General features: G+C 44.4%; 1 protein-coding gene across 2 annotated transcripts; it reads left to right on the top strand.

Annotated features, from left to right (window-relative positions):
- Window positions 1–1,338: 1,338 nt before the first annotated feature.
- On the top strand, window positions 1,339–17,162 carry aebp1a (AE binding protein 1a). 2 transcript variants are annotated; one of them, XM_057818711.1, is made up of 21 exons: window positions 1,339–1,527; window positions 1,610–2,030; window positions 5,829–6,065; window positions 6,147–6,221; window positions 7,898–7,948; window positions 8,026–8,085; window positions 8,160–8,228; window positions 8,381–8,458; window positions 8,532–8,641; window positions 9,111–9,250; window positions 9,364–9,448; window positions 11,795–11,939; window positions 12,050–12,129; window positions 12,263–12,386; window positions 12,462–12,658; window positions 12,736–12,909; window positions 13,007–13,132; window positions 13,321–13,567; window positions 13,665–13,804; window positions 13,883–13,982; window positions 15,979–17,162. In XM_057818711.1, exons 2-21 carry the CDS (start codon window positions 1,823–1,825, stop codon window positions 16,536–16,538), a joined length of 3,006 nt encoding a protein of 1,001 aa, XP_057674694.1. In that variant the 5' UTR covers window positions 1,339–1,527; window positions 1,610–1,822; the 3' UTR covers window positions 16,539–17,162. The 2 variants fall into 2 exon arrangements, with proteins under 2 accessions (XP_057674694.1, XP_057674693.1); XM_057818710.1 differs by having other exon boundaries at window positions 1,339–2,030.
- Window positions 17,163–17,887: the final 725 nt, after the last annotated feature.

The raw sequence follows: 17,887 nt of genomic DNA, 5'->3' as shown, positions 1-17,887 counted from the left end.
TCTCGAGGGAGGGTGCCGGCTCTCATCGTTCACTTCATTGTTCGCGACCGACACATCACTAGGCTCCATGCAAGATTTCACCCCGTGGCGTCAAAATGATAACAAGAACGGTGAGCAAAAATCCCAGAACCACACGGGGGGACCTCGTGAATGACCTACAGAGAGCTGGGACCACAGTAACAAAGGCTACTATCAGTAACACAATGTGCTGCTAGGGACTGAAATCCTGCACTGCCAGACGTGTCCCCATGCTGAAGAAAGTACACATCCAGGCCCGTCTGCGGTTCGCTAGAGAGCATTTGGATGATCCAGAAGAGGACTGGGAGAATGTGTTATGGTCAGATGAAACCAAAATAGAACTTGTTTGGTACAAACACAGGTTCTCGTGTTTGGAGGAGAAAGAATACTGAATTGCATCGGAAGAACACCATACCCACTGTGAAGCATGGGGGTGGAAACATCATGCTTTGGAACTTTTTTTCTGCAATGGGACCAGGACGACTGATCTGTGTAAAGGAAAGCATGAATGGGGCCATGTATCGAGAGATTTTGAGTGAAAATCTCCTTCTTTCAGCAAGGGCATTGAAGATGAGATGTGGCTGGGTCTTTCAGCGTGACAAGGATCCTAAACACACAGCCAGGGCAACAAAAGAGTGGCTTCGTAAGAAGCATTTCAAGGTCCTGGAGTGGCCTAGCCAGTCTCCACATCTCAACCCCATAGAAAATCTGCCCAACGACCCAACGAAAGCCCCAAAACATCACTGCTCTAAAGGAGATCTGCATGGAGGAATGGGCCAAAATACCAGCAACAGTGTGTGAAAAGCTTGTGAAGAGTTACAGAAAACGTTTGGCTGCCGTTATTGCGAAGAAAGGGTACATAACAAAGTATTGAGATGAACTTTTGTTATTGACCAAATACTTTCCACCATGATTTGCAAATAAATTATTTAAAAATCAAACTATGTGATTTTCTGTTTTTTTCCCCCCACATTCTGTCTCTCATGGTTGAGGTTTACCCATGTTGACAATTACAGGCCTCTCTCATATTTTCAAGAGGGAGAACTTGCACAATTAGTGGTTGACTAAATACTTATTTGCCCCACTGTATATATTTGGTTTAATGAGTAAAACCATGTTGATTTTTGTTGTTTACTTGCAACCTTCATATCAGGGAGTTCGGGCAAGAAATTCTAGCCCCTTTCACCCCTGCCCAGCCACGAATGACGAATCATGCATTTTTTGGGCATGTGTGTATTTTGAAGCACATTTTTTCCCCTTTCCTCACTGGGTGTGATAAAAGCAAAGGCAGGAATCAGAAACAGATGAAGCCAGGGTCAAGGAAGAAAGAGAAGACGAGCTCAAATGAGGGGGAGCAGAAGCGTCGTAGTTTTGACATGTTGCAAAGACATTGGTCAGTGATGTCCAGTGAGATGAGCAATCTGCCAAAAAAAGATCCAAAAGACGAGACAATGTGAACGATCCATTCGTCCTGTTGAGTCACGGAGAACAAAATTGACAAGGAAACAGGTTTAATGGAGTCTTAACTTTTCTAGCACTCTTTTATAGATGACTCAGTAGATTTTTTGGCTTCATTTCTACACTTCTGAAGGGTCTCAAGTGTCTTCAGAAGCTCCTCCCTGAAGAAAAAAAGGGGTGAAGACGCAGAGGAGGCGGGAGCGGACAGACTTGAAAACAATCAGTTGCCGCTTCAGACGGAGAAGAACCAGTCGCTTCCCCTCCGAGGGCCTCGCTTACGTCACGCCGGTGTTCTCGGGGTTGACGGACACGCCGTCACGTCTCCTTTTTTTCTGTCTTTGTAGCCATGAGGTGGTTTATGTTGGCGGCCTGCTTGCTCTTGATGCTGCTGGAGGCGGCGGACGGGGGAGGGGGCGCTCAGGCCGGGGGACTGGCAGAGAGGCGGGAAAGACGGGAGGTCGTGTCCGCGTCCGTGTCGGACCAGCCAGCGCCTGAGGTGGACAAAGACCAGCCCAAGGCCAAGAGGAAGAAAACGCCTCAGGAAGTGGAGGCAGGTGAGACACTTCCAAATGGGGGCTGCGAGACCACCTGGCCTGGCCCTCAGGCCTCGAGTTTGACACCTTTGATCCAGACAAATGTTTAAACTTCAACTTCCGGCTTTTCCAGATAAAGATATTTTGACTTTTTGCATGAATCACTTCCTATTCCGGTCAAAAAGCGCTCAAAGTTGTTGCTAAATAAAAGCGTGGCGATGTTGAGCGCTGGCCAGGTAGCAAAACGCAGATAAAATTGGCGTCTGGGGGGAAAAAAAAAAACTTTTTCCACAAGCCAGCAAATGGGATTAACGTCTCATGGCGCTCGATGGGATAAAAAACTTTCCGTTCCATAGCAAAAGTTAATGCTGCCTACTTTGTAGGCCCTACAAAGTCAACACTTACCTATGTCTATACCGACCCCAGGGGTTCAGCAAAGGTAAAGAAAGGCAAAGTCCTATTTTTGTAGGCTGATTAAATCTAGGCAAAGTGGCTTTTTAGACCAGGTTTTGGACTGGTTTGCTCCCAATTAACACGTCTTTTAAGTGCTAGTCCTTGATCTGACGGGAGGAGGAACTGGTTTGCTCAGTGGAAGGTTGACTCGCACTTGGTATGAGGGAATACAACAGACCAATGGGCAGCGTGGTCTCTAATTTTGACCTGTTTATAAAACATGCTGTCAAAATGAGAAGAATTTTGAACAGGAATTGGCTAAATTATTAGCTTGCTTTTGAATTTGAAATGAAAATTGCTTTATTTTCTAATTCCGAAGGGTTCGCTGAATCCCCATGTGAAACTTTTGGGGTTCGGTAGCTTTAGCAAGGTTAAGAATAGATATGGCGATGCCGATCGATCAGGTCCGATCACGTCATTTTCAAAATATCGGAATTGGCAAAAAAATATCGGATATGCCTTTTATAAATATATATATATATTTTTAATTAAATCGTTTTCTAATTGTATTTAATGTTACAGACATAATGTGTTACACTCTTCCAGAGTCTTTAGTTTAAGCTTAAGGTAGGGTTATTAAATTTATCGCGTTAACGGCGAGAATTAATATTTTTTTACATTTATCTCGTTACAATATTTAACGCTGCACGACCCACTCACGCATTGTCGCATTCAATCTGTAATGGCGCCGTTTTACCTATATATAGAGCTAAAAGGCACACTCTTCCAGAGTCTTTAGTTTAAGCTTAAGGTAGGGTTATTAAATTTATCGCGTTAACGGCGAGAATTAATATTTTTTTACATTTATCACGTTACAATATTTAACGCTGCACAACCCACTCACGCATTGTCGCGTTCAATCTGTAATGGCGCCGTTTTACCTATATATAGAGCTAAAAGGCAGTGTAAAATGAGTAGAGTGAATTTTGGCAGCCTTTGGAACCTTTTTTAAATTGGCTAAAGCCTTACAATCCCTCTCCCTACGATTAGAAACATCGTGGGAAGCAATGTGGGGAAGAAAGGTAGTAATTGATCTTTTTCTTAACACCCTATGTTATTTCCCAACACAGAGAAGATATATCAATTGGTACCACGACGCACAGTAATGGTTGCACTTCCCATCATGCATTTGGGCAGAAGTTAAATGGCTACAGTATCATTTACTGAAAGCTCAACAAATACACTAGATGGCAACATTTAGTCACAATATACAAAGTCACATTTATCCTTTAAGAATTACAAGTCTTTCTATCTGTGGATCCCTCTCACAGAAAGAATGTTAATAATGTAAATGCCATCTTGAGGATTTATTGTCATAATAAACAAATACAGTACTTATGTACTGTATGTTGAATGTATATATTCGTCCGAGTTTTATTCCTTTTTTCCCTAATGCATTGCCAAAATGTATATGATCGGGAAAAATTATCGGGAATGACTGGAATCGAATCGGGAGCAAAAAAAAAAAAAAGCAATCGGCTCGGGAAATATCGGGATCGGCAGATACTCAAACTAAAACGATCAGGATCGGATCGGGAGCAAAAAAACATGATTGGAACAACCCTAGTTAAGAACTACTGACATAGGGAAAGCGATAAAAGGGTTTATTGAACACACAAAAAAAGCACGCGATTGCGAAAAGAGTAAGACACGAAAAGGGTCAGTGACAGTAGGTCGGGATTAATTTGATGAAAAATGGGCATGAAAAAACAAACAAACGAGGGAATACCGCGCTGAGAGGCAGACAAATGAAAAAAAAAAACAAGGCAATGAAGGGATATACAAACTGTCAAATGGGAGCACGTCAATATCTCGGCAAGCCGCCTAGGATCGGTTTAAAGACACTGCAGATGAGCTGGAATTGGATGCAGGTCCGACGTTGGGAACTCAGTAAATAAAACCACAAAGGACCATGTTTTTTTTTTTTCTACATCTATTGTATGTGTATTTTTTTTTTTCTACATCTATTGTATGTGTACTGTTTATCGATCGATTAGCTGCAATCAGTAACTCAAATCCTAGATGGAGACCAACAAATCCGTTATGGTCCAGGTATGCGGAAGCAAGGTAGGACCCCAAATAGCAGACAGCAATAACAGTGGGGTTGCATACGAGGGTTAATTGAACACAGAAAAAACACGAGATTGCGAAAAGGGAGACAAAAAAAGGGTCCGTGACAGTTGGTCGGGATCAATTATCGAAAATAAATAAATAAATAAATTTTTTTAAAAAAGAGGGAAAACCACGGTGAGAGGCAGCCAAACGAAAAGGAAAAAACAGGGCAATGAACAACTATCAACGAAGGAATATACAAACTGTCAAATGGGACCACGTCAATATCTTGGCAAGCCGCCTAGGATCAGTTTAAAGACACTGCTGATGAGCTGGAATTGGATGCAGGTACGGCATTGGGAACTCAATAAGTAACACCACAAGGACCTTTTTTTTTTTTTCTACATCGATACTATGTGAACTGTTTATCGATCTATTAGCTGCAATAGGTAAGTCAAATCCTCAGATAAAAACCAACAAATCTGTTACAGTCTGGAAATGCGATAGCAAGTTAGGACCCCAAATAGCAGACAACAATAACAGAGGGGTTGCGTCCAAGGCTTTATTGAATACAAAAAAACACACGATAAGGGAGACACAAAAAGGGTCCGTGACAGTAGGTCAGGTAGACAAACGAAAAAAAAAAAAATGCAATGATGCCACTAACAACAAAAGGCTATATCAACTGTCAAATGGCAGCAAGTCAATATCTTGGCACGCCGCCTAGGATCGGTTTAAAGACACTGCTGATGAGCTGGAATTGGATGCAGGTCCGACATCGGGTACCCATCCCACATCTTAGTGACAAAACAATCTGACCAGCAGCAGAATGTGATTAGCATCGCTTGCTAGCTAGCACAGCTTTTCTCCAATTCCAGGCCAACCACGTCATCACCCCCAGCGTGCATTAAACATGGCGACCTTCGTAGGACAAAACATGGACTAAATTTTACAGATTTTTAAATCAAAGGCAATAATATATGTGTTTCTAATAACATATTTTAGTAAAAGAGAACAATCTTTAAGGTCTTATTAAATCCAAATTCAAACTCCAACCTTGAATTCAAACTTTAAATTAAGACTTTTGACATTAAATGTTGAGCCTAAAGCGAGACAGAACCTGACACAGGTATGAAAAACCTAATGCAATACCCGACCTACAAGTTTGAAAAGAAGTTGTTCAAGTTGGCAGCAAGATTCTGAGTTATGTGACTTGTATGATTCCTCGTGGCATCAAATCAAACTTTGTGGTGTTCGACTAGACTTTCCCACTGCGAAAGTGTGCCACTGACGACGCGTCTTGTTTCCGTCAAGCTAAAGCCAGGAAGGCGGCGGAGAAGGAAGCCAAGGCCAAGAAGCAGAAGGCGCCCAAGCCCACTAAGAAACCCAAAGCGCCGAAGAAGCCAAAAGCCACCAAGAAGCCCAAAGCCCCCAAAAAACCCAAAGCAACCACAACGACGGTAGCAACCACAACGACGGCAGCGACAACGAGCGCAAGTACCAAGGCGACGCCAGACACCAAACAGCTATCTAAACCCAGCACGGTTCCAAGTACATTCTTCTAAACGTCAAAACGGGCATTGAATGTTCTAGAATCCAAACCTAGAAATTGAAATCTTGTCATCTCTGTAGCTAGCAGATATGTGCCCCCTGTGCAACCCCAGTGGGTGGAGCCAGAAGAACCCGACCTGGTCAAGAGGATCCCAGGTGAGTAGGTCGAGAGACCTGAGACTAATATTCAACATCCCAAGCTTTTTCACGCTGACCCAGTGTGGCCAGGACAGGAACTGCAATTTGGTGGTACTCGTAATATTATTCACTTGTAGTTGAAATGCCAAATCCAATTGATTTCTTAACATTAACATTTTTCATAACATGTACAGCAGTACCTCGAGATACGAAATCTTCAGTACACAAAAAATGTGGTTTTACGCAGAGCTTTTCAAAGCTTTTTTCGCTTCATAGAAAAATTATTCATCGTACTAAATACTGTAATATATCATTCCCGCTCGCTCACTACAGTGGTATGAAAAAGTATCGGAACCTTTTGGAATTCTCACATTTCTGCATAAAATCAACATCAAATGTGAGCTGATCTTTGTAAAAATCACACACATGAAAAAAACTGCTTTAACTAAAACCACCCAAACATTTATATGTTTTTCCTATTTTAATGAGGATAGTATGCAAACAGTGAAAGAAGGGGTGAAAATAAGTAAGTGAACCATCACATTTAATATTTCGTGGACACCCCCATCCCCCTTTGGCAGCAATAACTTCAACCAGACGTTTACTGTAGCTGCAGATCAGTCTGGCACATCGGTCAGGATTAATATTGGCCCATTCTTCTCTACAAAACTGCTGTGGTTCAGTCAGATTCCTGGGATGTCTGGCATGAATCATTGTCTTTAGATCATGCCACAGCATCTCATTGGGGTTGAAGTCTGGACTTTCCCTTGGCCACTCCAGGACGTGCATTTTGTTCTTTTTAGGGCTGCAGCTATCGAATATTTTAGTAATCGAGTAATCGACTGAAAATTCTATCGCTTGAGTAATCGGATAAAACATTTTTTTAGGTAAACAGCAATTATAAATATACAGTGCCCGCCATAATTATTGGCACCCCTGAAAAAGATGTGTTTTTTAGCTTTTAATATATTTTTAAAATTCAAATAATATAGGACCTTAATGGGAAAAAAAGAGAAAAATCCAACCTTCAATACAAGTGCATTCATTCAGTGGGGAAAAAATCCCACATAAAGAAAAAAATATTTGCCATCAAATAATGTGTGTCACAATTATTAGCACCTCTAGTGTTCATACTTTATACAACCCCCTTTTTGCCAACAAAACAAGGTCTGGGGACTGAGATGGCCATGGGAGGAGCTTGATTTTGTGTCTGGTGAACCATTTCTGTGTAGATTTGGCCATATGTTTAGGGTCATTGTCTTGCTGAAAGACCTAGTGACGACTCATCTTCAGCTGTCGGGCAGAGTGCAACAGATTTTGATTTCAAATGTCCTGGTATTTCAAAGCATTCATGATGCCATGCACCTTAACAAGGTTCCCAGGGCCTTTGGAGGCGAAACAGCATCACTGACCCACCCCCATACTTCACAGTGGGTATGAGGTGCTTTTCAGCATGCGCATCTTTAGTGGTACGCCAGACCCACTTAGAGTGTTTGTTGCCAAAAAGCTCAATATTGGTCTCATCTGACCATAGCGCACGGTTCCAGGTTTCAACTGACCAAGATTGAGCTTTTAGGTAGGTGTCGGTTTTTGGTTTCTAGTGCATGTTGTTTTGCTTAACAGATGTCTACAAACAAAGTTCGTGCATGTTTTTCAAGGCATCTACTTTGATATGGCTTGTTTGCGAATTTCAGGCAGAGACAAAAATCCGCTGACCACTCCGGAGGTGATCATGTACATCCCAGGTATATCCCGACATCCAGCGCTCATGTGATTTCCTCGAGTCGTGACCCTTATGGCAAAATGTTTGCCGGTCTTACAGAGGAGACCACCGACGTGCCCTTGGTAATCCCCTGGTACGAGGACTACGACTACGACGACCGTACGTCTGAACGTCTGGATGGGAGCGTCAGGGAACCGGTTGTCATCTTCAGTTCGCATCTTTTTTGTCTGCAGTCGCCAAGAAGAAGCAAGAGCAAGAGGAGGAGCAAGCACGTCGGGAAAAGGCTGAAAAGGCGGAAAAAGGTCAGTGATGAGCAGCTCCGACAGAAGCGTTAACATCCTCAAATGACTTTAAATTCAAACATCACACTTTTTTGGGAGCGTGCGCCCAAACACATAGTGACTTTGTGCAAACGGTCACACTGACAAGACTTTGATTTGTGGTTCTGCTAAAGCCGAGCGTCTGAGGAAGAAATGGGAGGAGGAGGAAGAGGAGAGACTTAAAAACCTGGTAGATCCTCCGGAACCCAAAAGTAAAACAACGTCAACCAAATGCAAACACTGTCTTCTTGCATGTGAGTGTCTTCAAGTGCGTCTTGTGTCCAGAATGTCCTCCTCTGGGTTTGGAGTCTCACCGCGTGGAAGACGATCAGCTACTGGCCTCCTCGCAGTCCACGCACGGATTTGCCGCCCAGAGGGGAAGACTGAACATGCAGGTAAAAGCGTGATCCACTATCAAACAACCTAGACTCTGGACTGGACCATCAGACCCCAAAGGATGGACTGGAACACGAGTCATACAATGGACTGAACCACCAAATCACACAACAATCAAGTGGACCGGATCAGCAGTATACACCAGACTTCACTGTACCATTAGACCACATAGGAAACTAAATGAAAGTACCATAACTCCAGTCCACACGTCACCATCAGAGTAAAATAGACTGAACAAGAAAGTACTACTAGATTACACGAAACCAAAAATGGACCACAAGACCAGTCACATCTGAAGCACTAGATTACAGCAGACTACTGGAACCCAGTGGAAGGACTGGGTCACCGGATCCCACGGAACGGGACTGTACATCTCGACAACACTAGACTGGACAGCCAGACCACACTGGACTTTTGGACTTCACACATGACCATACCAGAACAGAAATGAGCTTGTTCTGTGTCTAGGGCTCCACCAACAACCAAGATCTTTTCGGAGGTGCGTGGTGCGCAGAGCCCGAGGAGACGAATAGCTGGTTTGAGGTAGACGCTAGAAGGGAGGTGGAGTTTTCTGGGGTCATCACGCAGGGAAGGAACTCTGAGCAGATGTGAGTGTCTCAAACACCATGGAAGTCATGAAAAAGATTTTTCAAATGAAACATGTTCTTTAGCAAAGAAGCTACGCTCCAGACATGCTCTAATAAGCCATTTTCATTTACAGTGAGGACTTTGTGTCATCCTATTTCGTGGCCTTCAGCAACGACAGCCGCGAATGGGAGATTCTTCACGACGGCTACGCCGAATGGGTGAGTAGTGGGACGCCTATCAGAACTACAGTGAGGGAAAAAAAGTATTTGAACACCCTGCGATTTTGCAAGTTCTCCCACTTAGAAATGATGGGCAGGTTTGAAATTTTCACAGTAGGTGCTTGTGCACTGTGAGGGACAATCTAAACAAAAAATATCCAGAAATAACAGGATATGACTTTTTAAAAATGTATTTGTATTATACTGCTTCAAATAAGTATTTGAACACCTGTCTATTAGCTAGAATTGTGAACCTCAAAGACCTGTTAGTCGCCTTTAAAAAGTCCAAGGAATAAGTGGAGTTAAGGTGGACTTTTTGAGTCTGACTTTTCAACCTGTTTGAGGCTTTTAGCGGCATATAAACACCTGTCCACTCCATACACCCTAAAGAGCTATCCAAAGACACAAGAGACAGAATTGTAGACCACTACATGGCTGGAAAGAGTTACGGGGCAATTGCCAAGCAGCTTGATGATATAAGATCCACCGTTGGAGTAATTATTAAAAAAATGGAAGAAGCTAAACATGACTGTCAATCTTCCTCAGACTGGGGCTTGTTGAAATTCGCCTCCCCAGACAAACCGCATGGAAACAGCGACAGCCAAACAAAGTGCCGCTCTGCCGACGCTGCCTCCGCGCGCGCCAACCAGGAAGGCGGAATTTCGCGCGTTCATCTCGGATGTTAACCCTTTGTACTGACTCTATGTTCCATAAGTTTGAAAAAGACTCGCCGAAAGCAGGTTGACAATTTATTCGTCGACAATGGTCAAAAACAAGGCAAAAACAGACGACGGAGGGACAATTCTGGATCCAAACCAAGGCTACATGTTTCCAAGCAGCAAAATCTGTGTTATCTCAGTGTCCAATGTTTTTAAGTCCGTGATGTAGTGGGCCGGCTGAAGGTGTGTCCGGGCGTTGCTTTGGGATCATCCCTCTCTGGCCGGTTTCGGGCTGTTTAGGTTCGTGCGTGGATGGGATGTGGTTGCCACAGCGACCGACGCTGGTCTTGACATCCCAAGCGCCTGCTATCAACTTTGTTATCCGGGCTGGCCCACAATAAATATGAGAAATGATACTATTCCCTGATTAATTGTATTCCGTGTGTTCGAGTAATGCAAACAGTTAGACGGTGCCTACGAGAAATGGTACCATTTTTCCATTTCCCCCTCAGGAGCCCCGATACGGTGATTAACTTTACTGTGTCAGGGCCACTGAGAGAAGTCTGCCTAAACTATAGTTAAATTAATGTGTTAGACTAATGCAAACAATTATATTGTGTGTGAGAGAACGGTACCTTTTCCCTTCAGGCTCCATGCAAGATTTACCTCGTAAGGTCTCAATGATTCTGAGAATGGTCAGGAATCAGCCAAGAACTATACAGGAGGAGCTGGTCAATGACCTAACAGGGGCCGCGGCCACCATTTCCAAGGTTACTGTTAGTTATACACTAAGACGTCATGGTTTAAAATCATGCATGGCACAGAAGGTTCCCCTCCTTAAACCAGCACATGTCCAGGCCCGTTTGAAGTTTGCCAATGACAATCCATAGGAGTCATGGGAGAAATTCATGAGGTCATATGAGATCAAAATGGAACTTTTAGGTCTTAATTCCACTCATAGTATTTGGAGGAAGAAAAATGATGAGTATCATCCCAAGAACACCATCCCTACTGTGAAGCATTGGCATCATGCTTTGGGGGTGTTTTTCTGCACATGGAACTGGATGACTGCACTGACTTAAGGAGACATGTATTGCGAGATTTTGGGGAATAACCTCCTTCCTCAGTGAGAGCATTGAAAATGGGCTGTGACTGGGTCCTACAACATGACAACGGCCCGAAGCAGACAGTTAAAATAACCAAAGAGTGGCTTCATAAAAAGCATATCAAGGTTCTGGAGGGGCCAAGCCAGTCTCCAGACCTAAACCCAATAGAAAATCTTTGAAGGAAGCTCAAACTCCGTGTTTCTCAGTGACAGTCCAGAAACCTGATTGACCTTGAGAAGATCTGTGTGGAGCAGTGGTGCAAAATCCCTGCTGCAGTCTGTGCAAACCTTGGTGAAAAGTTCGACCTCTGTACTGTACCAAATATTGATATTGTCAGGTGTTCAAATACTTGTTTGCAGCAGTATAATACAAATAAATTGTTTAAAAAAAAAAAAAAAAAATCAAACATTGTGATTTCTGGATTTTTTTTTTAGATTGTCTCTCACAGCAGACAAGCATCTACCATGAAAATTTCAAACCTGCTTATAATTTCTAAGTGGGAGAATTTGCATAATCGCAGGGTGTTCAGATACTTATTTTCCTCACTGTATCCAGAAAAGTGACATGTCATTCCCTTCCAGTTGTTTTACGGCAACGCCGATAGCGACACGCCGGTTCTCAACCAGTTTTCATGGCCGGTGGTGGCGCGCTATATCCGGATCATGCCGCAGAGCTGGAACGGCAGCTTGTGTCTGCGGGCTGAGATTCTGGCCTGTCAACTTCCAGGTCGGTGTGACGAGAAACAGTCCCGGCGCTTACCCCTTATTTCCTTGAAATAGACACTGCTCCAGAATTCTCGTCTCACAATTTATGTCAGATGTTTGATGATCTTTCAGGTAGCCACCACAGCGAGAATGAAGTCAGGTCTTCTGATGAGCTGGACTTCCGACATCATAACTACAAGGACATGAGACAGGTCACTTGCGCTTGTATGTCCTGGGCTAAGAAAAATAATATCTCCAATTTCACCCCTTCATGGTGTCATGTCAACCCAAAGGACAATGTCACATAGCTTTAGTTTAGGTCTCATTTTTTTCTGTCTGCTCCAGATGATGAAGGTCATAAACGAGGAATGTCCCAACATCACTAGAATCTACAACATCGGTAAGAGCTCTCAGGGCCTCAAAATGTACGCCATGGAGATATCAGACAACCCAGGGGAACACGAGCTGGGTAAATAAACCGCTGTTGGTCAGAGGGAAAAAATGTTAACATAATGCCTTGATCGAGTTGTTTCTTATTGTCCAGGCGAACCAGAATTCCGATACACCGCAGGGCTCCATGGTAATGAGGTGCTGGGACGAGAACTTCTCCTCCTTCTGATGCAATTCCTATGCAAGGAGTACAAGGACCAAAACCCTCGTGTGCGCCGCCTGGTGGACGGAGTGAGGATTCACCTGGTGCCATCCCTGAATCCCGATGCGTACGAGCTGGCCTTCGAGGCGGTAGGAATAGCAAGAGAAGCTTAGCTTTGACTGTCGCATTTTGAGGCTTGACGCGCTCGTCTTTTCGATTCCTTCAGGGATCTGAGATGGGCAACTGGGTACTGGGTCATTGGACTCAGGAGGGTTACGACATTTTTCAAAATTTCCCGGATCTTAACAGCATTTTGTGGGGGGCGGAAGACCGCGGCTGGGTTCCTCGCTTCGTACCAAACCATCACATTGCCATGCCAGAGAACTTCCTTAACGGATCTGTGAGTTGAAAGCGATAACTGTGACATTCTACCCCTCAAAGGGGATTTCCTCATCAGACCTAATACTTACTTACCCAACTTCTGGTGCAAACATTAGATGGCCGTCGAAACCAAAGCCGTCATTTCTTGGATGGAGCGCACTCCCTTCGTGCTGGGCGCCAACTTGCAAGGCGGCGAGAAACTGGTCACATACCCTTTCGACATGCAGCGGCCGCAAATTTCAGTAAGGTCGACAAGCAGGAAAGCAACATTTCAAGACCCGCTTGGCTTAAACTAATTCAAGACTTGGCATTCATGAGATTCAAACTTTACTTGAATTAGAACATCTTAATTTAGTAGAGTACCATGCCATTTGTTGTGTGACTTGTTCTCGGGATTGCGACTTGTCCTGATGACTTTGTGGTGTCCAAGCTGATGGACGACCAACGCTGGAGGTCCAACGGTGACATGAACGAGGACACGTGGGCTCGGATTCAGCTTCAGAACCAGGGTGCCTCGCGGGAGACGCCCGACGAGGTCATGTTCCGCTGGCTGGCCATGTCGTATGCCCACAGTCATTTATCCATGACAGAGGTCCAGCGCGGATCTTGCCATGGTGACGATGTCACCTTGGGCCAAGGCGTCACTAACCGTGCCGGCTGGAAGCCCGTAGTGGGCAGTAAGTGTTTGCGAAGCCTTCAAAAAAATAAATGGCGTCCAGTCAGCTTTAGCCCCGGTAGGTAGACACCTGTAAAATTGCGCCCTCGTCTCCACAGGCATGAACGACTTCAGCTACCTGCACACCAACTGCATGGAGATCTCAGTGTTCTTAGGCTGCGACAAATTCCCGCACGAGAGCGAACTTCCTATGGAGTGGGAGAACAACCGGGAGGCTCTGCTGTCCTTCATCGAGCAGGTGAGAACCTTGGCTGTGTCTGCATGTTCCTTACATAGGTTGGCCAACAACCGTTGTCCATGTCTTTTGTACATGCAGGTCCACCGTGGGATAAAAGGTATGGTCAAAGACACGGAGGGAAACGCACTGGCCAATGCCACCATATCCGTGGAGGGGATACGCCACGATGTCATCACCGGTACTTTTGTCACCATAAAAAAATAACCAAAATCTGCAGGGAATTGACACCCCACCATCATACCAAGAATGATGTTAGAGTGTTTCAAAGAACACATAAGCAGCACAATTGACCTTTTGCAAAATAAAGGCTGTCAACCAATCATATGTACTAGAGAACGTCGTTAAGGAGCATGATCTGACAAACTCTTGAATGGTGCATTGCCTAACTGATTGACATGGTGGTTTTGAAATCTCCAACTACCATAAATCTTAACTGAAGAAGAAGAAAAGGCTCAACAAGTTGCGGACATCCAAACTGCTAAAGCGATGTGCCTATGGACTATCTAAATCGGACACGTGCTTTTGCGAAAGGTCAATTAGCTACATGGGGAATTCTTAAGTAGTGAAGTACAGAGTTTCACTGAATCCACACGTACAGTGGGGAGAACAAGTATTTGATACACTGCCGATTTTGTTGGTTTTCCCACTTGCAAGCCATGTAGAGGCTGTAAATTGTATCATAAGTTCTCTTCAACTGTGAGGGACGGAATCTAATACAAAAATCCAGAAAATCACATTGTATAATTTTTAAATAATAAATTTGTATTTAACTGCATGAAATAAGTATTTGATACATTACCAACTAGTAAATATTTCGGCTCTCAGTTCTTTTTTAAGAACCCCTCCTGTTCTCCACTCATTACCGGAAGTAACTGCACCTGTTTAAACGTGTTACCTGTATAAAAGAAACCTGTTCACATGCTCAAACAAACAAACTCCAACCTCTCCACAATGGCCAAGACCAAAGAGCTGTGTAAGGACATCAGGGATAAAATAATAGACCTGCACAAGGCTGGGATGGGCTACAGGAAAATAAGCAAGCACCTTGGTGAGAAGGTAACAACTGTTAGAGCGATTATTAGAAAATGGAAGAAGTTCAAGTTGACGGTCAATCTGCCTCGTTCTGGGGCTCCATGCAAGATCTCACCTCGTGGGGCATTACTGATCACGAGGAAGGTGAGGGATCAGCCCAGATCCCTGGGACCACAGTCTCGAAGAAAACCATGGGAAACACATTACGCCGTCATGGATTAAAATCCTACAGCGCATGCAAGGTCCCGCTGCTGAAGCCAGTGCATGTCCAGACACGTCTGAAGTTTGCCACTGACCATCTGGATGATCCAGAGGAGCAATGGGAGAAGGTCGGATGAGACCAAAATTGAACTTTATGGTCTAACTCGGCTCGTCGTGTTTGGAGGAAAAAGAAGGATGAGTACAACCCAAAGAACACCATCCCAACTGTGAAACATGGAGGAGGAAACATTTTTTGGGGCTGCTTCTCTGCCAAGGGTACAGGACGACTGCACCGTATTGAGGGGAGGATGGATGGGGCTATGTATCGCCAGATCTTGGCTGACAACCTCCTTCCTTCAGTGAGAGCCCTGAAGATGGGTCGTGGCTGGGTCTTCCAGCATGACAACAACCCAAAGCACACAGCCAAGGCAACTAAAGAGTGGCTCCGTAAGAAGCATCTTAAGTTCCTGGAGTGGCCTAGCCAGTCACCAGATCTGAACCCGATAGAAAATCTATGGAGGGAGCTGAAAGTCCGTGTTGCCCGGCAGCAGCCCCGAAACCTGAAGGCTCTGGAGAAGATCTGCATGGAGGAGTGGGCCGAAATCCCTCCTGCAGTGTGTGCAAACCTTGTCAAGGACTACAGGAAACGTTTGGTATCTGTAATAGCAAACAAAGGTTTCTGTACCAAATATTAAGTTCGATTTTTGTGATGTATCAAATACGTTTTTCATGCAATTAAATGCAAATTTATTATTTAAAAATCATACACCGTGATTTTCTGTTTTTTTGTATTAGATTCTGTCCCTCACAGTTGAAGAGAACTTATGCTACAAATTACAGACCTCTACATGCTTTGCAAGTGGGAAAACCAGCGAAATCGGCAGTGTATCAAATACTTGTTCTCCCCACTGTATTTATGCCGTCACGTTCTCTGGCTGCAGCTTCGGGCGGAGACTACTGGCGCTTGCTGAATCCCGGTGAGTACCGTGTGACTGCCAAGGCCGACGGTTACACGCCGCAGACACGCCTGTGCATGGTGGGCTACGACTCGGGTGCCACGTCCTGCAGCTTCACCTTAGCGAAGTCCAACTGGGACCGCATCAAGCAGATCCTAGCGCTCAACGGCAACCGGCCCATCCGAGTGGTGGCCAAGGCAGAGCGGGCCAAGCCCACGTCGGCCGGCGCTGTCACCGTCTCCCCGGAAGAGGAGCACGCTGCCGCCCAGCGGGCAGAGCGACTGCGCCGGCTGCGGATCCTGCGACTTCGTCGGCTGCGGCTGCTGAAGCAACGTGCCGGACAAAGGACGACGCCCGTGACTGCCGCCCCCCCGACGACGACTGTCGCCACCACCACCACCACCACAAGGAAACCCACAACAACAACTTCCTGGTACGACTCCTGGTTCCCCGTGGACAACCTGTCCACAGAGAACCCCTTCGACAGCATCAACTTTGACTCTGTGCCCACTGAGGACTATCCCTTTCAATTCACCATCGACTGACCATTTAGGACTCTGTAGCGCAAGCAGAAGGACTCACAAAACATACGTTTTCCCAATTTACCACTCATTCTTTGCTTGATCCATTTCTTTCATCTCGACGACATACTCATCAATGGCACTGAATGGGTCAAGGTGTTGTGATGCCCTCGCATGTGGGCAAGGAGAGCCGCAGTTGCCAAATGCACCACCAACGTTACAAAAATGGGAGACGACTAACAACTGACGTGCAGACACTCGCTCAGATTATGTGACTCCACCCTTTAAAGCAGTGGTCTCCAAACTATTCCACATAGGGCCGCAGTGGGTGCAGGATTTCATTCCAATAAAACAAGACCACACCTTTTCACCAATCAGGTGTTTTATATGTGTAATCAGTTGCTTGCAGTCAGGTGCTGCTTGTTTTAGTAGAAACCACATTGGTTAAAAGGTCTGTGCTTGATCGGTATGAACAAAAACCAGAACCCATAGCGGTCCTCGAGGACCGGTTTGGAGACACCTGCTTTGAAGACACGCATTCAAAATGCAGATGCACCAGTAGGTGGCGATAACATTCCTTACATCCTCTTTTATTATGTTTTTAATACACTGCTATTTTTCTTTAATAAAAACACCAAAGAAAACATTTTCGTGTGAATCAATGTATTTTTTTTTCATATTCTTTATATAGTTATGAATGTATTTATACATAATTGCAATGTTAATAAAAGCATGATTAAAAATAAAAACACACTGCAGCGCATGCGTTAATCGCGTTAAATATTGTAACGTGATAAATGTAAAAAATATTAATTCTCGCCGTTAATGCGATAAATTTGATAACCCTACCTTAAGCTTAAACTAAAGACTCTGGAAGAGTGTAACACATTATGTCTGTAACGTTAAATACAATTAGAAAACGATTTAATTAAAAAATATATATATATTAAAAAACGGCATTTCTGATATTTTTTTGCCAATTCCGATACTTTGAAAATGACGTGATCGGACCCGATCGATTGGGATGCCGATCGATCGGGACATCTCTAGTTGCTACTTCAACTGAGATTATTTGCACTGCCTGAAAGACTACCTCATACACATTCAAATCTATTCAGATTTTATACTATTTTTTTTACTTGTCCTGCACTGTAAAGGGAGATGCTCCACAATTTTATTTTACAACTGGATGATGACAATAAAGGGCTATTCTATTCCATTTGGTCGGGTTGTCGGGGTTGTGCAGGCCCGGGTTGTTGGAATCGCGCCAGTGCAGTTCTGGCAATTTGGCTGGCCCTGGTCACTGGAATTGCGCTCGCGCGGTTCTGACGATTTGGCTGGCCTCATTCCGGCAATCTGGCTAAAAGGTCAAA

This window comes from Corythoichthys intestinalis, chromosome 17, assembly GCF_030265065.1.
Source record: "Corythoichthys intestinalis isolate RoL2023-P3 chromosome 17, ASM3026506v1, whole genome shotgun sequence".
NCBI classification, from domain to species: domain Eukaryota; kingdom Metazoa; phylum Chordata; class Actinopteri; order Syngnathiformes; family Syngnathidae; genus Corythoichthys; species Corythoichthys intestinalis.
This window is presented reverse-complemented; position numbering and strand designations above follow the sequence as displayed.

What these genes read in the sequence shown, in the direction of transcription:
- aebp1a (XM_057818711.1), top strand. Translation starts at nt 1,823, where the DNA reads ATGAGGTGGTTTATGTTGGCGGCCTGCTTGCTCTTGATGCTGCTGGAG. An exon ending in AGATCCTCCGGAACCCAAAA is followed by an intron (nt 8,459 to 8,531) that starts GTAAAACAACGT and finishes TCTTGTGTCCAG; the next exon opens with AATGTCCTCCTCTGGGTTTG. An exon ending in CTGGAAGCCCGTAGTGGGCA is followed by an intron (nt 13,568 to 13,664) that starts GTAAGTGTTTGC and finishes TCGTCTCCACAG; the next exon opens with GCATGAACGACTTCAGCTAC.